Source organism: Caretta caretta, chromosome 7 (assembly GCF_965140235.1).
Source record: "Caretta caretta isolate rCarCar2 chromosome 7, rCarCar1.hap1, whole genome shotgun sequence".
NCBI classification, from domain to species: domain Eukaryota; kingdom Metazoa; phylum Chordata; order Testudines; family Cheloniidae; genus Caretta; species Caretta caretta.
Window position 1 is genome coordinate 55,170,661 of NC_134212.1, and position 23,317 is coordinate 55,193,977.

The 23,317-nt window shown below is 47.0% G+C and overlaps 2 protein-coding genes across 3 annotated transcripts; one reads left to right on the plus strand and one right to left on the minus strand.

Moving 5' to 3' along the window:
* The first annotated feature begins 707 nt into the window (after positions 1-707).
* On the plus strand, positions 708-7,006 carry LOC125639789 (zona pellucida sperm-binding protein 4-like). The gene is made up of 8 exons (XM_048857490.2): positions 708-791; positions 1,286-1,383; positions 2,634-2,764; positions 3,175-3,364; positions 3,466-3,613; positions 5,050-5,128; positions 5,732-5,848; positions 6,875-7,006. Exons 2-8 carry the CDS (start codon positions 1,286-1,288, stop codon positions 6,967-6,969), a joined length of 858 nt encoding a protein of 285 aa, XP_048713447.2. The 5' UTR covers positions 708-791; the 3' UTR covers positions 6,970-7,006.
* Positions 7,007-11,832: 4,826 nt separating this feature from the next.
* BLOC1S2 (biogenesis of lysosomal organelles complex 1 subunit 2) lies at positions 11,833-22,526 on the minus strand. 2 transcript variants are annotated; one of them, XM_048857396.2, is made up of 5 exons: positions 22,379-22,526; positions 20,454-20,570; positions 17,447-17,566; positions 14,027-14,131; positions 11,833-13,452 (listed from the first exon to the last, which is right to left on the minus strand). In XM_048857396.2, the coding sequence occupies exons 1-5, from the start codon at positions 22,434-22,436 to the stop codon at positions 13,421-13,423; spliced, it is 432 nt and encodes a 143-aa protein (XP_048713353.1). In that variant the 5' UTR covers positions 22,437-22,526; the 3' UTR covers positions 11,833-13,420. The 2 variants fall into 2 exon arrangements, with proteins under 2 accessions (XP_048713353.1, XP_048713355.1); XM_048857398.2 differs by lacking the exon at positions 22,379-22,526 and adding an exon at positions 21,249-21,428.
* Positions 22,527-23,317: the final 791 nt, after the last annotated feature.

A 23,317-nucleotide genomic window follows, 5' to 3' on the forward strand; every position in this document is an offset into this window, starting at 1 on the left:
ATGTCTGTGCTGCCATCCAGAGCCAGGATAGGCTGCCCTGTGGCTCCCCACCCATCGCCCGGGGAGTCTGTGAAGAACAAGGCTGTTGTTACAACCCCAGTGATAGGGTGAAGCCTTGTTACTATGGCAACACAGGTGAGTTTCTGTGCACATGAATTGTCCAGAGCTGACTGGAATAGTCCCACATGTGGGTGGTGGTGGGGGGGGGGGGCAGTGGCTGAGATACCTGGCATCAAAGCTGAGTGGGGTTTCCACGTACCCAGTCCTGGAGACCGCTGGGTGCTGGGCTAGTTAGTGTGATATCAAGGCCACGTGCAATGCTTTCCATCCAGCCTCAGGCTGAGTGCTTCAGCTGTGACCAATAACAGTCCCAGCCCCTTGCTCTGGAATCCACAGCACATGCCTCGTGGCCATTACAGCTCCACCATGAGCTATATGTGCCAGGGTCCCTTGCAGTGCCAGCCTGTGCCCTGGAGGGGTGCAGTAGAACATGGTGGGTTCTTATCCAGCTCCGGGACAAGCTGCTGGCTTCTGCTCTAGTGTCCTGAGACTGGCTAACCCAGGTAGGAAGGTGGCCCTGACTTGTCCCTGGCTCCCTTCTAGTGACAGCGCAGTGCACTCCAGATGGCCATTTCTTCCTTGTGGTCTCTCGGGCTGTGACTCTGCCCCCCCTGATCCTGGACTCGGTGCATCTGGCCAATGGGCACGGTGCTGGCTGTGTCCCTGTGGGGCAGAACAACGCCTTTGTCCTGTTCCGGTTCCCACTCTCTGCCTGTGGCACCACTTTCCAGGTAAGAGTTGAGCTGGGGGAGGCCAGGATGGGGTCACTCAGCAATAGAAGGGGGTTCACTTTTTACTTATTAATTAACCCAGAATGTGTTAATAGCAGCTGTGCATATTTTTTATTCGTGTTAGAGGGCAAACAATTTATAAGTTTACTCTGTATAAGCTTTATACAGGGTAAAATGAATTTATTTGGCGTTTAAACCCCATTGAAAGCTGGGGATTTGAGTGTTAAAAACATTTTTAAGCTGTTTAGAGTTAAATTTATAACTCATTACATGGCATATGTAGCATAAAACATATATTCCAGTTATATATACAGAAGCATATTTCTATAAAGCCTTATGGGGGCACCATAACAGCTGCACGTTGTCGGTGAATGCCACCTGACTAGGTTCAGTGGTGGCCTAGAAGAACTGCATCATGCCACTGAAGATGCCAATTCTTGGCTAGATGACCATGCACATGCCAAATAAAATAAGTGATTGCTCTCTCCTTGCAGATGGTTGGAGACCAGGGTGTGTATGAGACTGAGCTGGTGGCAGACAGGGATGTGAACACCTGGACTCTGGGCTCCATCACCAGGGATAGCACCTTCAGGTAACTCCTGGGGCTGGTATCTCTACCCTGAATCTCTAGAGCTGCCTCTGTCATGTCAGGCAATAGCATGGGAGTGGTTCAGGGCCAGCTGTTCCTCCAGTCAGCTGTTCCATGGCAGGTGCCAGACACTGCAGTGACTCTTCCCCAGAACCCTGGGCGCTCTCAGCTCATTGGGGAAGACTGGCCATGAGGAGTGAGGTGAATGGGGCTGAGCATGAAGCAAATCAATAAAGGGGATATTGGTTTGTAACCCTTTCCTGGGCTGGGGTGTGGGGAGGAAATGAAGTGAATTCACCAGCCAGCATGTCCCTCTGCAGCCAGGCCTGGCATTGTAGCAACTCCACATTCAGCCTCTGCTCAGGACTCCCGCCCTCTGGTCAGGTCCATCCTATTCACTCATTCTGATGTAGGAATCCAATATGCTAAAGTATCTGACCCTATGTTGGGTCACTTGCCCCAGCCTAGGTTCTGTAGTCACTGACTCTGCTCTCTGTGGGAGGTTTTCCTATTACCCCCTCCTGGGGATGGGAGGGGAACCAGGTCCACCCTCTGCTCTGGCTTCCAGCCAAGAACTCTGGGATCAAGCAGTTATCACTGTCTCTCCTTACAAGATCTTCCACTTCCTACCTCTGCCTGACCACAGGTGCCTTTCCCAGGACTTCATCGTCCACTCCTCTTTGGAAGTCTGATTCCTTGTGAGGCTTCCTGCTGGAAGCCTCCTTTTGGCAGTTTCTGGCCATCCCCCTGGCACCTGCCTGGAACCCTGGCTGCTCTGTCCCTTTGGGGCCAATCCTAAAGTAGAACTCCCTATGGCAGCTCTCCTCAGTCCTTCCCTATTGCCCTGCAGTCCCTCATCTATAGGAACCACCCACTAGGTTCTCCCTAGATGGGACTAATTCTTAATTGCCTCGCCTCCAGGTACCCCATATGGGGCAACTCAGCTCCCCTGAATGCTGTCCCTCCCACTGTGGGGTTCATAACCACCCTCTAGTGCCCTTCCCCTCAATGAATCATAGAATATCAGGGTTGGAAGGGACCCCAGAAGGTCATCTAGTCCAACCCCCTGCTCAAAGCAGGACCAATTCCCAGTTAAATCATCCCAGCCAGGGCTTTGTCAAGCCTGACCTTAAAAACCTCTAAGGAAGGAGATTCTACCACCTCCCTAGGTAACGCATTCCAGTGTTTCACCGTCTCTGCAATGCATGCCTGGCCTTGATCATCTCTCATCTTCTTGGCACTCTCACCACCAGGTTACACGTCCGCTGCAGCTACTCCATCAGTGGGAACTTCCTCCCCTTGAGTGTCCAGGTCTTCACCCTGCCCCCGCCCCCTGCTGTGTCCCAGCCTGGCCCCCTGATGCTGGAGCTGCGCATTGCCACAGGTAGGAGAGCTCCTTGGAGAGTGACGTGGTGGAGCAAGGGCTCATTCTTACCTCTTGGTGCAGGAATCTGGTCTCTGGCTTAGCTGCCCCTCCAGGCCAGATGAGGCCTTAAGACCCTGTGGAATCCATCTAGGGAGGATGGGGGAGATAAGGCTGTGACTTGACTGTCCTTTGCACTTTGATTTTAGGATTCAATTACAGCTCACTTCTGGCTGAGAGAGAGGTTCTGTCCTCAGTGTATAGAAAGGCAGCCCTGCTCCTGCATTGTGGGCTAGATCTAGCACGGTGGGAATGCTTACTCCAAGCTGGGAGTCCAGGCGCTGCCTGAACTGTGGGTGTTGACCCTGTATAATGCACTAAGATTCTCTACATGCATCTAATGCTGATCTGCAGTGACCTCTCTGTTCCAGAGCAGAATTACGGCTCCTACTACACAGACAGAGATTACCCTGTGGTGAAGGTTCTGCAGGACCCCATCTACGTGGAGGTCCGGATCCTGCAGAGAACTGACCCAGATCTGGTTCTGGTCCTGCACCACTGCTGGGCCACTCCCAGTGCCAACCCCCAGCAGCAACCGCAGTGGCCGATCCTGGTGGATGGGTGAGTGACAGGGTCCAGGGAGAGGAGTCTCTATTTGGGCCTGGGGAGTGCAGGGCACCTTCTCACAGCTGCTTCTCCTCCCCCTCCCCCCTGATTCCTAGGTGCCCATATGCAGGAGACAACTACCGCACCCAGCTGGTGCCTGTGGGAGCCGCTTCGGGGCTGCAGTTCCCATCTCACCACCAGCGCTTCATCGTCAGCACCTTCACATTCGTGGAGTCTGCCTCCCAGCAGGCGCTCACAGGGCCGGTATGGCTTCTCTTCGATGCTCTTGTCAGCTGCTGTAGCTCCACTCCATTGGAACAGCAGCCTAGCCTCTCGTGAGCTGCTCAGAGTGGACATGAGACCTGGCCTACAGGGACCTCAAACAAGCAGAAGGGGGCTTTGACTGTTCATGCTGAAGCAAACCAACACCTCAGCTGAATCATAACCAGCTAATGGCCAACTGTGGTTCCGTAGCTGGCAACTAGGGAGAAGTGATGTTGCAGCTAGCCTGGGACACTCTTCCTAGAGTCTGGGAAGAAGCAGCTCAAAAACAGAGCCTTGGCCACTCTTTGTAAATGGCAGGCCACGTGGAAAAGCCTTTAAAACTAACCTTTATCCCAGATTGGGTGTACAAATACACTTGCCCTATAGCCTTGTCTTGAGGCCAGCTGCCTAGTGAGATCACAGGACTTGGAGTTATGGGACTGGTCACACAGTTTCTAAACCCACTTTAAGTTCCTCACTGGGACCTGGGGCAGTCACTTATCCCCATGCTAAAGACTGACCTGCCTCTGGTCTCTTGAGGCATCACAAATGTGAAGTATTTACTGACTGAGGAAGAAAGCAGTGCTAGAGCAGGCTTCCCATAGTGAGTGGGGAAGCAATGTCAGATGCTGCTCATTCTAGAGCAGTGGCTTTCAACCTATTTACCACTGAGCTGCATCTGATACCTGTTCGGCCCCGCGGCTGTCACATGGGCCACAGCTCTGTGCTGACTGGGCCATGGGTCACAGGTTGAGAACCATCTTTCTAGAGCTTTAAACTAGTATATGGAGGGAAAATGTCACCAGCACTTGAGATACTAGCAGATGCTTTATAGTAGCAGGAGTCTTGACCAAACTGCCTTGACTCTTCAGTATCAAATGGACTGAACAAGCTTAAGGACTGACTTGTAAATTGGACTTGGGTGCTGTTGTCTCACTACTTGAAGTATGTGGTGCTGTCCCCACCTCTTGGCTCCCACTGAGACCTCTGACTATTGCTTTGCTCTGTAGATGTGACATGTCAGGGAGAAACTCTCCTGTAATCTCTCTAACCACCTGATCTGTCAATAGCTGCCTTTCAGGGAGCTCTTCCAAGTGCATTAGCTGCTCACATTCTCATTGGGATGTACACTATCTATATTTCTAAACCCTTGGTTCTTTTTCCTGTCCAGAGTGGGTGGCTGACCATCTAAACAAAATCCAGGCTTGTCTGTGACTTGACACTGAATCTCCTTCCCTTAGTGTGGGATAGCAGGGGGCCACACTGCTGGGCTCCCTCTCAGGGGGTCCTCACCTACTGGCTGGGCTCCCAGAAGCCTTGGGAAGTAAAGTGCTGGGGTACAACAGCAGCCCCTAGTCTGTTTAGAGAATCCCCTGCAGCACTGCTCCTATAGCTAACTGCAAGAGCCTGATTCCTAACACCTGTTCTTCCTCTAGGTGTACCTGCACTGCAGTGCCTCCATGTGCTGGCCCTCCAGGCTGGAGTCCTGCACCATCTCCTGCCCTGCTGGAGCCAGTAAGTGCCCAAGTTCTGATCTCTAGGGGGTGGGGATAAGGGCCGCTGCCAGGACTCCTGTAATCAATGGTGGATCTGTAACAACCACTGGGGCCTGATGATGCCTAGCTGAAAAGCAAGGCTGCTCTTTCAGGAGGCAAGTGGCCGTTGGCCTGTACACAAGGCATTGCCACTAGGGAGGAGGAGTTGCACAGACCCGCCAAAATTATATTTTTAGGTCAGTTGTGATTTGGGCCCAGCATGACTCTACGACTGTTAAGCTGAAGTGTCACCAAGCCTTTCAAATGGCAGTGATTGTGGCTAGTACCCTCTGAGGGTGCAGCAGATGAGACTTCCATGCAGTGCAAACGTGTCACTTCTCTTGCTAGGTGCTGCATTCTTAAGATCAGATCAATGCAGCTGCCTCTTCAACTTGTGTCCAAGCTTTGATCTTTATTGGAGAAAAATTGGGGATTAGGCTGTACATTGCAACCTTTGCTGCAGGGGATGCTAACTTACTCGTACTGTCTGGCAGTCTCCTCTGGGATGATGGGAACAGGCTACCAGGTCACTCTGGGGCAATGCTGCTTTGAATCTAAAACATGTTCCTCATGTGTCTCTCAGGGGGTAGAAGGAGCTCTGAGCATCACCCAGAGACTGGCCTTTCCTCCATCACCAGCAGGGGGCCTGTGTTTCTTCTCCAGGGTGGTGCAGAAAGAAATGATGCTGTGCAGAGCTTTCGTGAGTACCACTGACCTGACCACTCCTGGCACTTAGTATTCTCCCTACAAGGGAGCTTGGATGCAGCCATAAATGACACTGCCAGAGCTCCATCAGTTGTAGGGATGTGATGTCCCCTTGGGCTCAGATGAGCACAAAGATGCACTACTCCCTGCCTGGCACTGATGTCCTTGCACTGTCCAACCTGCCAGTTGTAAGCATCTGAGTCTAGAACCTCTATCCCTAAGTGTCTGGTGAACTTGGACCAATACCAAGGTGGGGGATTGATCTTTACCCCATTCACCCCTTATACAGCTCACTTCTGTAGCTCACAAAAGCTTTTGCGCAAATTTGTTAGTCTCTAAGGTGCCACAAGTATTCCAGTTCTTATGGCAGTGAGAGGGGTTCCTACTAATCAAGTATCTAGCTCTCATGCTCCCTCTGTTTAGATGTAGGTTATTTAATTTTGTCTATGGTCTGTCTTTTTTTTAAACTATAGTTCTAGTACCAAACCACTTTAAATAGCAACTTGTTGCCTATTACTTAGTAAAGACAGCTCCAATCTCTAAACATTCCCTTTTAATGCTAAACTAGTTTATCCCCTGTCCCTTCTTAAATTGGACACAAAGGTCTGATCTAGTGTACTCTCCTGACTTAGTGGTTCTAAAGCAGAAGTCAACAGGCTTCCACATACTGATGTTTGCCTCAATACATTAGACTTGGGAAAATGAAAGACCCATCACCAGTGGGGAGGGAGGCCAAATTTTCCAGAGATGTTCCAGCTAACAAACCATTGGGGAGAACCCTTTCAGATGTAAGCACAGGCTGAAGGCTCTGGACTTCCAACCAAGGGAATCTGCAAGAGGGAGGTGTGAAATGACTTAATGTCCACTAGATTAATATTTTGGTGTGAAACTCTCCTACACCTAAAATCATGATCTATATAGAGCTCCTTACCCCAATATAGGTGGGGCCTAATTTGAAGCAACAAAGGGGCTCCCATGCCCCTGTTTGCCTGTGTAGTTATACTCTTCATCTCTCTAACAGGACTGCCCATGACTGCTGGAGCACCCAGGGTGCTAGCTGTTGCTGGTGTGGCACTTGTGGGAGCCTTGTTCATGATACTTGTCTCTGCAATGTAGTGAGTACAAAGCAATGCAGCCTGAAATTACATTGCAATAAACACTTCAGACTTATCTGCCATTTCTGGGTCTTTCTGATCAGTTGGGAGGCTACTGCTCCTGGGGTGGGACAGGCAAGGTTTAGTACTCAATTGAATTGAGATCCCAATGCATAGCCTTTGGCTTGGTAAGTTTCTCTCCTTCCTGGTGCCTGGAAATTTCCCTCTCAATGCACATTAGAATGGTCTCCAGTCAAGTGCATGACGAAGGCTACTAGTAGCACCCAACTACATAAAGTGGTGGAACACCTGCTGCCTTGACAAGGTGATCTGTTCAGAATGCTGACAAGATTCACCTGGCTGTAGCCTTCTGCCTCTGGAATAATGCCTGCCTTGATTGCTAATATACTTAGCATACACAAAGGGGTACAGATGCCCCTGCTTGTGTGGGCAAGGGCTCCATTTGCTTTGGGCTTTAAAAACAAAACTTTCTGCCCCAGAAACTCTTTAATTCACAGGATCCATCTCCACTAAAGAATGAAACCGCCAATTCTCCCCTCCTGCTACAAGGGACACTGCTTCAGTTATAGTGCCCTCAGGTTGCTATTGCACAGCTCCCTGAAGCAGAGCCTTTCAGGGCAGCCTGAAAGGCCATGTGGGAGCCCTGGGGAATTGTGAAGAGTCAGTCATTAAGTAGCAGTAACCTTTCCCAGTCCTTCTCTCAGCACAGAGATCAGTGTTAACTGTCAGCTTTCTCTTGGCAGGGTGAAAGGCAGGCAGTGGTGGTTGTACAATCACTAAACATGAGCCTGAAGCTCAAGAGGTGGAGTGGTGCTACACTCACATTTGAACTAACAGCATAGTGGGACTAAGGTCAACCTGTACCCTAGAATGAGCAACCATTGCTGCAGAATGAGGAATACTTCTCTGTGGAGACGGCCTGGGGCTGAAGGTCACAGCAAGCTATCAGCCAAATGAGTTCTCCTCCCTGCCTCAAAGGAGTGGCATACTACTTGCAAACACTTCCTGAGCAGTTAATGACCAGTTAGACTTTCAACAAGAGAGTACTGGCTGTCTTAATGCTGCTGAGCTGTAAGAGCTCAGCTGCACCTAGGGCCAAAGGTGCCACCCTCTCTTTGTGGCTTGCTCTTAAGAACTGTAAAATAGCCCGATTATCTTCAGTGATCTTAGCTTAAAATTGGATTACTTAGGTTGCAGTTTCAGTAGTCCAGAATCTCAGTGGGTGTAAGCCACAAAGCTCCCCTGGAGTTGTAAGGACATCAGAGGAGTCTGGTGCTACCACTTCACAGGAGTTAGTAGGATACGAAAGATCTCAAAGCAGTGAGGGCAGAACAGGAATCTAGAGCAAGGGAAACTGAAGCTTCCTTTGATAGGAAAACTCTGCAGGAGTATTTAAAAAAGATCTCTTTAAAAAAGATCACCTACATCCTGCTATTGTAGAAATGCCAACATGCAGTTTGACAGTTGTTCTCTGGGCCTATGTGCTGACAGAAAGGGGATGAGAAAACACTCTTCCCTGCTAAACACAAGATGGCTTCCTTCTATATGGGGGGACAATATTATAATGTTAATGACAATGTAAAATGTATGCAACTTAAAGGGGGAAAGACTCTACAGAACTGTCAAGCCATGGAGAATTGGCTAGATAGCTGACTTTGGACCAACTCATTCCTTTGAAAGACACTTACTCCTCAGCTCTACTTGTATTTTGCTGAGGGAGTAGCCCAGAATAAGGGGTGTTGCAGAAGCCATCCACTCACTTATCTCCAAGAAATGAACTTTTCCATGGAACAAGGACTGCTGAAAACCAGATGTGTACAAACAGCCATACTGGGTCAGACCAAAGGTCCATCTAGCCAGGTATCCTGTCTTTCGAGAAGTGCAAATGTCAGGTGCCCCAGAGGGAATGAACAGAACAGGTAATCAAGTGATCCATTCCCAACTTCTGGCAAACTGAGGCTAAGGCCACCATCCCTGCCCATCCTGGCTAATAGCCATTGATGGACCTATCCTCCATGAACTTATCTAGTTTGCTGGCTTTTTTAAGACCCTGTTAGTTTTGACCTTCCCAACAGCCTCTAGCAAGGAATTCTACAGGTTGACTCTGCATTTTGTGGGGGGGAAAAACTTCCTTTTGTGTGGGTTTTTAAACCTGCTGCCTATTGCATTTAGTGACCCCTAGCTCGTGTTATGAGAAGGCATAAATAGCACTTTCTCCACACCAATCATGATTTTTATAGACCTAGATCATATCCCCCCCTTAGTCATCTCTTTTCCAAGCTGAAAAGCCCCAGTCTTATTAATCTCTCTCCTCACATGGCAGTCATTCCATATCCTTAATCATTTGTTGCCCTTTTCCTTACCTTTTTTCCAAATCTTTTTGAGATGGAGGCAACCATACTTGCACCCAGTATTCAAGATGTGGGTGTACCATGGATTTATGTAGCAGCAATAGTGTGGTGTTGAACTCTGTTTTATGGAAATATGACTGAGTGTAAATATAATGTAACTAGAATATGCTTTATGCAAGAATTCTAAGGTATCATTACAAAGCTAATAATCTACAGAGTTCAGAGTAGCAGCTATGTTAGTCTGTATCCACAAAAAGAAAAGGAGTACATAGGGCACCTTAGAGACTAATAAATTTATCTGAGCATAAGCTTTTGCGAGCTACAGCTCACTTCATCAGGTGCATTCAGTCCAAGAAGGCAATGGCATTTTGGGATGTATACATAGGGGCATTGCTAGCAGATTGAGGGACATGATTGTTCCCCTCTCTGTGACATTGGTGAGGCCTTGTTTGGAGTACTGTGTCCAGTTCTGGGCCCCACACTACAAGAAGGATGTGGAAAAATTGGAAAACATCCAGCAGAGGGCAACAAAAATGATTAGGGGACTGGAACACATGCCTTATGAGGAGAGGCTGAGAGAACTGGGATTGCTCATTCTGCGGAAGAGAAGAATGAGGGAGGATTTGATAGCTGCTTTCAACTACCTGAAAGGGGGTTCCAAAGAGGATGGATCTAGACTGGTCTCAGTGGTAGCTGATGACACAACAAGGAGTAATGGTCTTAAGTTGCAGTGTAGGAGGCTTAGGTTGGATATTAGGAAACTTTTTCACTAGGAGGGTGGTGAAGGACTGGAATGCGTTACACCTAGGGAGGTGGTGGAATCTCCTTCCTTTAGATATTTTTAAGGTCCTGCTTTGAGCAGGGGGTTGGACTAGATGACCTCCTGAGGTCCCTTCCAACCCTGATAGTCTATGAACCAGGACAATTGGTTGTAAATGGTGCTGTTTACTTGCAAACCTTCCTGGGTATATGCAGGCCAACACTGAAAGAATGGAGAATGAGGTCTTATAGTGACATGTGATGTCACCTGGTTCTGGAATCCATCTTAAACCTGGTCCTTCCACCATTTAGAAGGAAAGGTGGGAACCCAGAGAGGCACAGGATTCCCACCTTGTGCCAAAGCTATAAAAAGGGGGTGGCTGCAGTCATGAAAAATCCCCTAGTTACCACCTGAGCTGGAACCAACAAGATGTAGACTAAGGCATCTAGTCTGTGAAAGAAGCTTAGTGGAACATTTCAGGGTGAGATTTACACATTCAGTTGCCTAAATGTATTAGGCTTAGACTTGTGTATTTTATTTTGCTTGGTAACTTTGTTCTATTACTTTTTATACTTGTTTATTAATAAACCTAGAGTAAGTGAGTGCTCACCCAGATACTAAACAGCTGTGCATATCTGAGTTATAGAAGGCAGATAATTTGAGTCTACCTGGTATAAGCTTTATACAGAGTAAAATGGATTGACTGGCCATTCAGATCCCAGTGGGAGATGGGTGTCTGGGTGCTAGAGACAAGAATAGCTGCTGTGTGGTTTTCAGTTAAAGCCTGCAGCTTTGGGGGCACAGACCAGATCTGGGTCTGTGTTGCAGCAAGCTGGCATGTGTGGCTCAAGAAGGCTTGGGACTCAGGAACCCTGCCATCAGGGAAAACAGGCTCAGAGGTAGTTCCAGTACATCAGGTGACAATCCCAAGGGGGTCTGTGACCAAACCTGTCACAAATATATTTTTCTCTCCATTTCTTAATGATTCCTAACATTGGTCACTTTTTGACTGCCACTGCACCTTGAGTGGATGTTTTCAGAGAACTATCCACAATGACTCCAAGATCTCAGTGAGTGGCAACAGCTAATTTAGACCCCATTTTCTATGTATGGTTAGGATTGTTTTCCAATGTGCATTACTTTACATCTATTAACATTTCATCTACCATTTTGTTACCCAGTTTTGAGAGAGCCTCTTGTAGCTCTTTGCAGTCTGCCCAAGACTAACTTTCTTGAGTAGTTTTGTATCCTCAGCAAATTCTGCCATCTAGTTACCCCTTTTTCCAGATACCTTATTAATAAGGACTGGTCCCAGTACAGACTACTGTAGGACACCACTATACTGCTCTTCATTCTGAAAACTCACCGTTTATTCCTACCCTTTGTTTCCTATCTTTTAACCAGTTACCAATCCATGAGGACCTTCCCTCTTATACCATGCCAGCTTACTTTGCTTAAGAGGCTTTGGTGAGGGGCCTTGTAAAAAAGCTTCCTGAAATTTAAGTGTGCTATACCCACTGGATCCCCCTTGTCCATGTGCTTTGTAGGGTTGGTACACTTTCATTTACAGTGCTGCTATAAAGAATAATTTTTGCTCTGCAACATTAGAGAGCAAGCTTCCACTACTGCTACTCACTGTTCATCCAGAAAGCAAACTTCTCCCTCAACCTGAAACCCCTTCAGGGCAAACTTTAGCATTCAGTTCCCAAGCTGAAAGCTTGTTTCTTCAAAAAAAAAATTACATGCTCATGACTCACTGTCAGCCTTTTTATTAATCAGATATAAAGAAATCCATCTCTAATAACTACAGTAAAATGCCCACTTTCCCCATGGGAAATACCCAGCAAAGGTTGAAGAAATGCTCTTATAGTACAACAGGGCCTGAGACCTGATTGTGTTAAGTCTACAACCTGTTTGTTAGTTATAAACTGAATACAACTTAAGTCTCCTTAACAGGGCACACATAGAACACCAAGGATCAAATATTCTAAGGGGAGAAGTGCAACAAGAAATCGACTAAATGTAGTAGAAAGACAAGTTTGTTATAGTTAACCTCTCCTTTGATCGTCTTTGGAGGCACTCTTTGTCCTGAAGCTTAGTCTACCCTCCAATACCACCTCACTAAAACTCATGAATTGATAAATCTGGCTTTTATTTGTAATGTTCATATCCCATTGTTACAAATGGAACTGCTTATTTTCAGCTGATAAGTCTTTGGTTCCTATCTCATACCTACACTACATAGCATTGACACCATAAATATTATTGGTGTCCCATCAAAAGTTTGCTTTTAGATAACTAAAAAGCAGATAAATAAGTAGTACCATAACTTGCAGGGAGGTCTATACAACTCACTTACACAAGATACAATCTCCTAGTACTGGGAAGTATCTCCATGAAACTGATTATCACTTGTTTTCATAATGCAAGATCCTAGCTTTTCTAGCCTGTTACATATTTACTTAAGGCTTGTCAACACATGGAGTTATTCTGGAATAAGCTGTTGACAATTTAAGTACCTTTTTCCAAATGTATCTTTGCTTAATCCACTTCCACTTCAAAGTACAGAATTAGTCTTAAATATCTTCTCCTGTGATCTCTAAATACACTCAATGACAGTTAGATGCTTCTGTTCTCAGCTACATTAAAAGGATAAACCTGCATAAAGCATGAGAAACTAGTTCTCAGAAACAAAATCTGAGATAGTTTCAAGACTTTTGCAATGGAGAAAAATTTTATGGTAAAGCTATAACTATTATTCCGCTTTCCACAGAGTCTGGATACCAAGACAAATTTAAGAGGATCCAAAACCATGCTTGCACCTCTGAAAACAGATCTTTAGACAGTACAGATGGAAAGAATATTTATGCTAGACACAGGGCTCTAAGTGAGGAAAAGGAAGCAGTGGAACAAGGGGAATTTCCGGTCCTACAGTTGTAGAGGAGAATGTATTGGTAGGCTATGGAGGAAGTTTTCTACAAGGCCATATGGAACTCAGGAAGTATTACATTTGAACACTGTCTTATGGTAACTCATAAGAGCTCAGTGTAGCTTTCAGCTTTTGACTACAGCTCAATAATAGAGGCAGTAAAAGAACAGGCTTCTGAGAAAAGGGAAGGTTTTCTAGCCTCAGAAGGAATAGACACACAGCAACATTACTAGTCTGATGTCTGCTACAGTCAAGTCCTTAGCCAAGGCATCCATCCCGCTGGCTACACGGCTCTTCCAGAATAACAGCTTGTATGTTTGGTGCAGTTCAAACCTTAGGAATTTGACAAGTCAATCTGAGTCATGACCCAATTCTCGTATCTTAGGAAAAAGTGTCCTTTTGTTGTAGAATTTCATCGTTTCTCCAGTTTTTTGTACTTTGCTTCTGCAGAAGAAAAACAGAATGGTTGTTAGAACTGAGAGGAGGGCTAAAGGACCCAATCCTGTAAACTGCTGTGTATTCTAGATTCCCCTTGACTTCAGAGTCACAAGAGGCACTTGGGACAGTTTTTCAAAGGTATTTAGGCACCTATATTTGCAAACAGGTGCTTTTAAAAATACCACTGGGTGCTTAGCTCCCATGGAAATCAATGGGATTTATGCACATAACCTCCTTAGGTGAAATTTTTAAGAGGACCTATCTGCATCTTTAGGCACCAGATATTGAGTGCCTTGCATAATCAGCTGGTGTTAATAATTACATTGCAACAATACCCACACTATAGTCAGCCTTCACATAAAGCCTGCTACTTCTAATATACCCATGTTATAATATGCTTCTTGCTATTCCAGAACATTTCTATTACTCACTTTCCTGAAAGGAGGAAAATCACATACTGCATTTTCAGAGTTCCAACACAGACTAGTTAAATCTTTATGAAAATTACTCCTGGCTTCTTCCACGTACATTGTACAATAGGCTATCCTGCTCAATAATAACAATACAGGAACATGGTTACCAAGTTTTTTCGAATAGGCATCCAGCTTGTAGGCTGCTTGTTCAAGAGCTGCCACCTGCTCTTCAATGAGGTTGATTTGTTCCAGATACGGCTGAAGACCAGCATCTTAAAAAAGGGGGGAAAACCAGACCAATCAATTCTTACTAATTCACTAAGAGGGAACAGTTCAGACCTGAAACAAAGAGCTTCTCAGGACATTGTTTGGTCAATATATTTTACAGATGACAAAAAGAACAAGTGTCTAGAGATGGATTTTTAAGTATATTATAAAAATTAAACTATTCTCAAACTCATCACCAAAAAAAATATACAGTGAGAATTAAATCAATACAAGTATCTTTTTAAATTCTCAATTGGTTTCTAATCAGCTGAATGCAAATATACTGAGTATGTAGCCTAGTTATGAGAATGAAAGAAAAACCTATTTACTTCACTCACTGTACAGGCATTTTATTATCTATAGTATATAGCTTTATAAATGGTGTACAAGACAGATAGCTGCACAAGGGCTATCACCCATTTTGTACATATATCCTAGAAATCTCCAGCTTTCAGCAGTAATCAAGCAGGATTGATTCATTATCAGCATTGATGTTGAATTGCAAAGCTTTACGGTGTTTGGAAAACAAGATCATGTGTACATAACCCGTATCTGTGATGGAAGGTATATAACTGACATTTACACAAACCCAGATTCTGAAGATCCACTAACACTTCCTAGAAAGTCATCCCAATCTTAGAAAGAAACTTTCACTCTTTCAGAAACAGGTACTGAATAAAAAAAAATTATGAGGTCTTTCCAAAGGTAGGTAAGTACATATCCTGAGCTACGTTCCCTCGAAGCTGCGCAGCTGCCTCTTAAGCCCTGCGCAGGGGCTCAGGGCTGCGGCAGGGAGAGGCACCTCAGCGCAGACCTGCTGGGGCAGGGAGAGGCACCCCTCCCCGCCAGCCCCAGCGCAGACCTGCCCTGGACTGGCTGTGGGAGAGGCACCTCTCCCCCAACACAGACCTGTCCCAGACTTGTCAGGGGAGAGGAGCCCCTACCTCGGCTTGGCCCCGCCCCGTCGGAGCTGCCACAGCCAGGGAGAGGTGCCTCTCCCTCGGCTCCGAGCTGCTGTGGTGAGAGAGGGCTGGGAGGAGTCCTCTCTCCCCACTGTAGCCCCTGGGCAGCCTCCACCCCAAATTCCTCATCCCTGGCTCCTTCCCAGAGCCCCCCCACGCACTCCAACCCTCTGCCCCCTCCCGAACTCCCCATCCCCGGCCCCCCCTCGCACACCAACCCTCTGCCCCAGCCCTGAGCCCCTCATCCCCAGCCCACCCCGGAGCCTTCAACTCCAGCCAAAACCCTCACCCACCCCGCACCCGAACCCTCTGCCCCAGCTCTGAGCCCCCTCCCACACGCCAAACTCCTTGGCCCCACCCCCATCACATGAATTTTGATATGTGCACCAATATGAAGGTGATGTGTCACACATCACCTCCATATTGGTGCACATAACAAAATGCATTCCGGACAAGGATGTAAAAAATTAGAGGGAACACTGATCCTGGGCCAGGACATTCACAATGATTAGGGCCCTACCAAATTCACGGCTACGGCCACGTAAAACGCATTACGGTCTGTGAAATCTGGTCTTTTGTGTACTTTTACCCTATACTACATACTGATTTAACAGAGGAGACCAGAGTTTTGCAAATTGGGGGTCCTGACCCAAAAGGGAGTTGCGGCGGTGGGGGGGGGGGGGTGTCACAAGGTTATTTTAGGGGGAATTGTGGTATTACCACCCTTACTTCTGTACAACCTTCAGAGCTGGGCGGCCAGAGAGAGGCAGCTGTTGCCCTGGCGCTCAGCTCTGAAGACAGCGCCTCGCCAGCAGCAGGGCAGAAGTAAGGGTGGCAATGCCATACCATGTCACCCTTACTTCTGCGCTGCTGCCTTCAGAGCTGGGCGGCCAGAGAGTGGCAGCTGCTGACTGAGGGCCCAGCTCTGCAGGAAGCAGCACAGAAGTAAGGGTGGCAATACCATTGTCAAGGTTCCTTCCCCACTCTGAACTCTAGGGTACAGATGTGGGGACCCGCATGAAAGACCTGCTAAGATTATTTCTACCAGCTTAGGTTAAAACTTCCCCAAGGCACAAAGTCTTTGCCCTTGGATTAGATAAAATGTTGCCACCACCAAGTGTTTTAGACAAAGAACAGGGAAAGGACCACTTGGAGTCCTATTCCCCCAAAATATTCCCCCAAACCCCACACCCCCTTTCCTGGGGAAGGCTTGATAATAATATCCTCACCAATTGGTACAGGTGAACACAGACCCAAACCCTTGGATCTTAAGAACAATGAAAAATCCATCAGGTTCTTAAAAGAAGAATTTTATTTAAAGGAAAGGTAAAAGAATCACCTCTGTAAAATCAGGATGGTAAATACTTTACAGCGTAATCAGATTCAAAACATAGAGAATCCCTCTAGGCAAAACCTTAGGTTACAAAAAGACACAAAAACAGGAATACACATTCCCGCCAGAACAGTGAATTTACAAGCCAAAACAAAGAAAAACCTAACGCATGTTCTAGCTAGATTACTTACTAACTTTACAGGAGTTGGAGGGATTGCATCCTTGATCTGTTCCCGGCAAAGGTATCACACAGACAGACAAACCCTTTGTCCCCCCCCTCCAGATTTGAAAGTATCTTGTCCCCGCATTGGTCATTTTGGGTCAAGTGCCAGCGAGGTTACCTTCGCTTCTTAACCCTTTACAGGTAAAAGGGTTTTGCCTCTGGCCAGGAGGGATTTTATAGCACTGTATATTGAAAGGTGGTTACCCTTCCCTTTATATTTATGACAACCATACTATGCCATCCATACTTATGCGCTGCTGCTGGTGGCGACTCTGCCTTCCGAGCTGGGCTCCCAGCCAGCAGCTGACGCTCTCCAGCTGCCTATCTCTGACGGCAGCACCACTGTCAGCAGCAGCACAGAAGTAAGGGTACCACAAGCCCTCCTACAGTAACCTTATGGACCTGAGCAAACTCTCCCTCAAAGTCAGTGGAGTCTTTCCACTGACTTTAAGTTGGATCAGACGCTAACTTGCCCAATGCCACAATGGGACTCTGACAGAGCTGGGAATACAATCCAGGGTTCCTGGCTTCACTTCTGCTAACTAATCACAAAGCCAACCTTCGTCTCCCGCACAAAAGCAAAGGGCGGAGGATGAGTACTATTCAGAGAGCTCCACTCATTTAACCATCAGCTTCAAACGAAAATTATTCTAGACTTATCACATATTCTAGGCACATACAACCTTTACAGACTTTTTTCTCCTTCAGAAATTAATAGGAGTTTGAACTATAGGCTCCTAGATGCTTCGTTTACAGTGTAACATCCATTTACTATAGTCATTCCTGACTCGTTTTCACTTACATTTTTGATTTAGGTCCTTCAGGTTTCGACTAATGTTTACAGCAATATCTTTCATTTCCAGATATTTCAAGCTAGTCAGCTTGTTCATGTTTTCCAGGAGTTTGTAGTCTTCACTGGTGGCTTTAGAAAAAAGAGAAAATACTTACACCTTTATAAAAACAACTAGCACAGTTTGGAATCTAAGTGCTGTTCAGAGCTGAAGAGTTCAAGGTGACAGCTGAACATAGCTGAGAATATCTCATTCAATAATACGGCTCTTAGCAAGATGCTCCCTAAAAACGAGGGGATCAAATCTTGCGGACTGAAATATCAAATGGACTAAAGAATAAATGTGTAGCATATTCAGTAAAAAACAAGAACTTATTTTATACATTTCTACAGTACCTATCGTTCTGGAAGGCAAAACCTTCTATTTACAAAGCTAAAGGCCTTGATCCTGAAAGCTGATCTGCATGCAGGAACCTTATGCCCACGTAGAGCCCCACATAAGTCAATGGGGCTTCATACAGGCATGGTGGTCTGCCTGAATGCAACAGCCTGCAGGATCAGAGCTTAAGACACTGTTTTTGGTTTTGCATTTTTGTAGGGAAAAATAATGAGAGAAACATTAAGCTGAAAAAGTTGGAAAATGTAAGAGGTAAGACTTCTGTGTTAACCTTCCCTCTGTCAGTCTGCATATAGTCTTTGATTCAAAAGAGCACCATTAGAAAGGAAGGATGGTCCAGTAGTTAGAGCATTAGCCTAGGAGTCGCGGGACTGGGGTCTCTGCTCTGCCATAAACTTCCTGTACGACATTAGGCAAGTCACTTAGTCTCGCTCTGTTTCAATTCCCTAGTTGCAAAATGGGGATAGTAGCTACCCAACCTCACATGGGTCCTGGGAGGATAAATACAAAAAAATAGTGAGGTGCTCAGATACTTACAGGAATGGGGGCCAGATAAGTCCCTAAGATAGACAGAGGTGTTTAAATGCCTTACTGAGTCAGGGTCACAAGCAGTATGAAATGACAGAGATTCTTTCAAAGTCTGCTGATGTGATGTACTTTGGACAATATGGGTGGCTTGCCAATAACATGCCACCAGGCTATTTGTGGCTTAACAACTTTAGCACAAATGCAATTTACATAAAGTTGCCGCTGCTACAGAGCCAACACCCTGAACCAGCAATTTCTGTTCTCTCAACTGCAGCTAATGAGAACAGTAACCCATTTCAGCATGCTTCACGGGATGTTGGCTCTGCCGCGCACACACACAATACTTGTTCCATTCAATAACGTGGAGCAGCTGTAGAGTTCCCTATTACAGGGTGAGCTGCCAACCAAACACCCCCTGGTGGTCAAAGATCATTTAATGGCACCTGTCTCTGTCACTCCTGCTTCAGGGGCCTCTTAAATAAACTCCACAGCCCTAGTCCAAAGGTAGTGTAAGCGCTCCCCTTCTTGAGTCCAATTTATTCAGTCCCCTTGGTACACACTGGCACTCCAGGCCCCAACCCCAGTTCAGTGTCTCTCTTCCCCTCAGCTAGGGAATCCCCAACCCTCTTTCCTGGAGCAGGGTCCCCATTCAATGACCACTCTCAGGCTTTATCTGTCTGGAGCTCAGCCTTCTAGCTTTGACTTCCAAACTCCCCTGGTCTCAGGGTCTTTCTCCTGCCTTAGCAGGCTACTCCTAGTTGGGGGTGACCTCCTTGACTTCAGTCTTTCCTGCAGGGGAGCCCTTCCCATGTAGTCTTTGCTGCAGCTTCCTGCTGTTCTTAAAGGGGACAGCTGTGGTTCCATTACATGGCCTTTACTTCCCTCACCTATGGAGGTGAGTTATACTTGTCACAGGAGAATGGCAGCCCAGCTCAGTTCCAAAGTCAGCTTTGGTCCAGTCATGAAGATGCAACATGTTTACAGGTCCCTCTTGCTCTACATCTGTTCCCTCCCCACTGGGGGTTTGTCTATGTGAACACTTAGGGCAAGTCTACATTACAATATTAAGTGGACCTAAGTTATGTCAACGTACAGCCACCACAGTAATTTGCATGTCCACACTACACACCTTGTGTTGGCAGTGTGCGTCCTCACCAGGAGCGCTTGTACCGATTTGACTGTCAGCATGAGGCATTGTGGGATGGCTTCTGAAAGGCAGCAACAGTCAATGTAAGCAATGCAGTGTCTACACTGACACTGCTTCGACCTAACTACATCGACCTAAGCACTACGCCTCTCGCAGAGGTGGAGTTATTAAGTCAGTGAAGTGGGCGAGTTACATCAGTGGGAGCTACCTTTTAGTATAGACGCTTACAGAGTTAGGGAATAGATTAAAGCACACTAGGGAACTTTTAGCACGTGGTAGCAGTGTCCATGCAGGCACTTAGTGCATGGCAGGCTACAGCGAAATAGATTTACACCTCACCTTGCCACAAATTAAGTGTTCGTATAGACAAGCTCTCAGAAGAAGAAATAGTTAACCTGATTCAGTACCACACTAAAAACTTTTTGAAAGATAAAACGTCACATCAATCTGGGGCCCTCTTTAGCTTTACATTCAGATGCTCTGATGTTCTATCTTAACATATGATCCAAGTGGCAGTCATCTAACTGCCCATGTGACCCCGCTGACATGTGTTAACAGTTCGCTAGAGCACTTTGATCTCATCCTCTTTGAAATGGGACTAGCTCAGAGCACATTAATGAACTATTAATGCACATCAGCAGGGTGCATTTGGACAGTTAGACTGGGGCAGGCTAGTGCAGGGTGGATTCACACCCCAGGTTGCCATAATCTAATGGCTTGTGTACATAAAACCCTTAAATTATATTAAAGCCACTTTAATTCTGCCCACGCAGGAGCTGAACGCAGTTTAACTAATCCATTTTTAATTCACACCTTTAATTAATTTGGATTACTTTTCCTGAGTATCCCTGTGTAGACAAGCCCTAAAATGCTAAGCAAAGTATTTCTTTTTTTAAACAGTTTATCTCTATGCTAGCCAGGTTTGTTAGTTTCACAGTTTGCCTTACCTGTCAGTTCACCTGTTAAGTAAGTGGCCATTTTGTTGAACATATCCTTACAAAGCTCATTGATATCTGCTTCTGCTGGTTCCTTAGCTTCCTCTGCTGTCTCCACAGCAGGATCCTCTAATCAGGTTATAAATGAACAGTACAGAGGTAAGGGAAAGTAGTCAAATACTGAAATACACACAAGATAGTAAAAACAGCACACATCTTTTTGTTACATTTATTTTCAACATGGGGTGTACATTTTAGATTAATAAACAATTAACCCACAAAGTTATCTGTAAAATTGCATAAAGTTGATTTAACAGCTTGATTTTAAATCAATAAATATTTTATCTATTCAGGGGTAGGCCTCTGTAAGTTTCCCTTATTATTACAAAGGCAAAAATTAAATGATGTGAAGACAATGATTTCAGGAAAGATCTTTGAGTCTGATCATTTCTATTGGCTGTGCCTACTGTCATTTTTTCCCATCTTTGATCACTGATTGAGAACTGTTCCCTATGTCCCCTTCAGAAGGTGCTGCAACAGTCCCCCAGTCCTGTCCACTAAACTCTTTCTTCTCCTTCAAACCTCTTTGTAACATTCCTCCTGTTCTTCCCACAAATAATCTCTCCACTGCTTCATCTGAGTAGTTCTCTTCTGCTCTGTATTTTCTTCTATTTTCTTTACATAGCTTGATCCTGAGATACTGGATTGAACACACTGCTGGCTGTGTTCCTTCAACAATTGATCACGGCTGCAACAGAGCCTGGCAGTGCCCTAGTGCCCAAGCACCCATAACTCCAACTGACTTACCTAGGGGCTGAGGGCACTTAGCAACTCCTGGAAGAGCTTGGCATACTGCAGGATCAAGCCCATAAACAATATGCATTCTGGAGCAGTGAACCAGACTTACTCTATGTTTGGAATAGCGTGATGATAATTTGTGTGCTATATAAATGGTTAGGAAAAAGAAAAGGAGTACTTGTGTAGCTCACGAAAGTTTATGCTCAAATAAATTGGTTAGTCTCTAAGGTGCCACAAGTACTCCTTTTCTTTTTGCGAATACAGACTAACACAGCTGTTACTCTGAAAAATGGTTAGTAAGCATCAGTTCCTTTTGCGAAGAACTGTGATAGTCTTATTAGCCTGGAAAAGCTTTTCATGACAAAGCCATAGGCTTCCCACCTAAGTGAAGACATTTTCCTCTCCCTGTTGCTGCTCCATTCTTCTCACTTCAGTGTCATTGTAAGCAAAGAATATTTGCCAAATAAAGGCTGTAGCAAGTCACATGTGAGACAGAAAGAGAAATGGCACCAGCTGCCTATAACAGAAGACAGGTGCCATCACCCACTTCTGGAAGGTTTAACATTGTGTATGACAGTGGGGAGCGCGGTGTGTGGGGGAAAAAGACTAACTCAGCCTTGTGAAGGGCAATCAGCCAAGCCAGCACCCCAGCCCGTCACTGCTGAAACAACCCCTGCTTGGTTAGGGGATGGAGACCCTGCTCTTTTGGCCACAGAGCGATGCCACCCGGTTGGCTCACACCTGCCAACAGGTGATGGGGGAACTAAGAGCTCAGGCCGTGCCCCGTTCCCGCCCCAGCGGTCACGATGGTCAACAGACAAGTGCGGGTCCCTTTGGGATGGGCGCGCCCGCCCCTCTCGTAGCCTGGGGCGTGTGAGGGGACCAGACCCCAACTCTACAGAGTCTCCTGGGGCAGGGCCGAACCCCTGAGACCCCTCCTAGGGCAACAGCGCCAGCCTGCTAGCGGCTCCCGCTCAGGAGCCAGAGGCCAGCCCGTGGGAGGTGGGGGCACATGAGCAGCGCGGCACTCGGGGGGGGGGCACGGCTCCAGGCCCCCAGCTTGGGATGGGGTCTCAGGTCGGGGAGGGGGCTGGGGCTCGGGCCCGGGTCTCAGGCTCCCTCCCGAGCCTCTCTCTTACGTTTGGCTACTTGCACCCGGGCCTCCAGCGGACCCTCGGCAGCGGCAGCGGTTGCCATAGCGACAGGCCCCCCTCCAGTAGGCAAAACCCAGCCGCTTCCGCGTTCCCCCGAACTCGGCGAGCGCGGCCCCGCCCCCTGCTCCTTACTGCGCAGGCGCGGGAACGTGGCGCTTGCGCACAGACACGGCTGTCACACGTCCCTCTGCGCACGTGGTTAGCCTGGGCGGGGAGTCAGGTGGCGGCCGTGGCCTCTGGTGTGGCGGGGGTGGATAAGGCAGCCCCCTGATGCGTCACCGCTGCTGCTAACCGCGTGACACCCCTGCTCCAGGCCCCAGCGGGGCCATCCGCATTCGCCCCTTGCTGGCAGCCTTGGCAGAGCGGCCGGCCCTCTCTCGCTCTGAGGTGCCCCTGTGGTGCAGAGCTGAGAGGGGCTGGGGGCAGCCCAGTGTGGACGCAGCCTTTCGCCCATGGCCTTTGCTGTGTCTATGGACAGAGGGCTCCGGCTCCAGCACTGTCAATCAGGCTCTTCCCAGGGGACCCAGGAGCCGCTCAGATCATTTTAAAATGACCAAAAGCTTTATTTCCATTCCCTATGGGGCTCACCCTGAAGAAAGCTCCACCTCATACTGCTGAGGGAACCACACTGCTGGTGTGTTCCTTCAAAGATCGCCACTGCAACAGAGCCTGGTGGTGCCCTAATGCCCGGCTTCGATAGAGTCGGAGTTGATGTGACACCTGGTGATGTTTCAGAGAAGCAGCTGTGTTAGTCTGTATTCGCAAAAAGAAAAGGAGTACTTGTGGCACCTTAGAGACTAACCAATTTATAACCATTACTAAGCAGGCTCTGCTGCCCTTTTTCTACCTGGTTATTGAGACTTTCTTAATATGTCTGTACAGCACCTAGCACAATTACTGATCTCAGGGCCAGGCAGTAATATA

Excerpts from the sequence above, each read along its gene's own strand:
- LOC125639789 (XM_048857490.2), top strand. The coding sequence starts at position 1,286 with ATGGTTGGAGACCAGGGTGTGTATGAGACTGAGCTGGTGGCAGACAGG. Across the intron at positions 1,384-2,633 it reads ACCAGGGATAGCACCTTCAG|GTTACACGTCCGCTGCAGCT; the intron begins GTAACTCCTGGG and ends TCTCACCACCAG. Across the intron at positions 5,849-6,874 it reads TGATGCTGTGCAGAGCTTTC|GACTGCCCATGACTGCTGGA; the intron begins GTGAGTACCACT and ends TCTCTCTAACAG.
- BLOC1S2 (XM_048857398.2), bottom strand. The coding sequence starts at position 21,324 with ATGCATATTGTTTATGGGCTTGATCCTGCAGTATGCCAAGCTCTTCCA. Across the intron at positions 20,571-21,248 it reads TAAGTGCCCTCAGCCCCTAG|AGGATCCTGCTGTGGAGACA; the intron begins GTAAGTCAGTTG and ends TAACCTGATTAG. Across the intron at positions 14,132-17,446 it reads GAAGGACCTAAATCAAAAAT|ATGCTGGTCTTCAGCCGTAT; the intron begins GTAAGTGAAAAC and ends CCCTTTTTTAAG.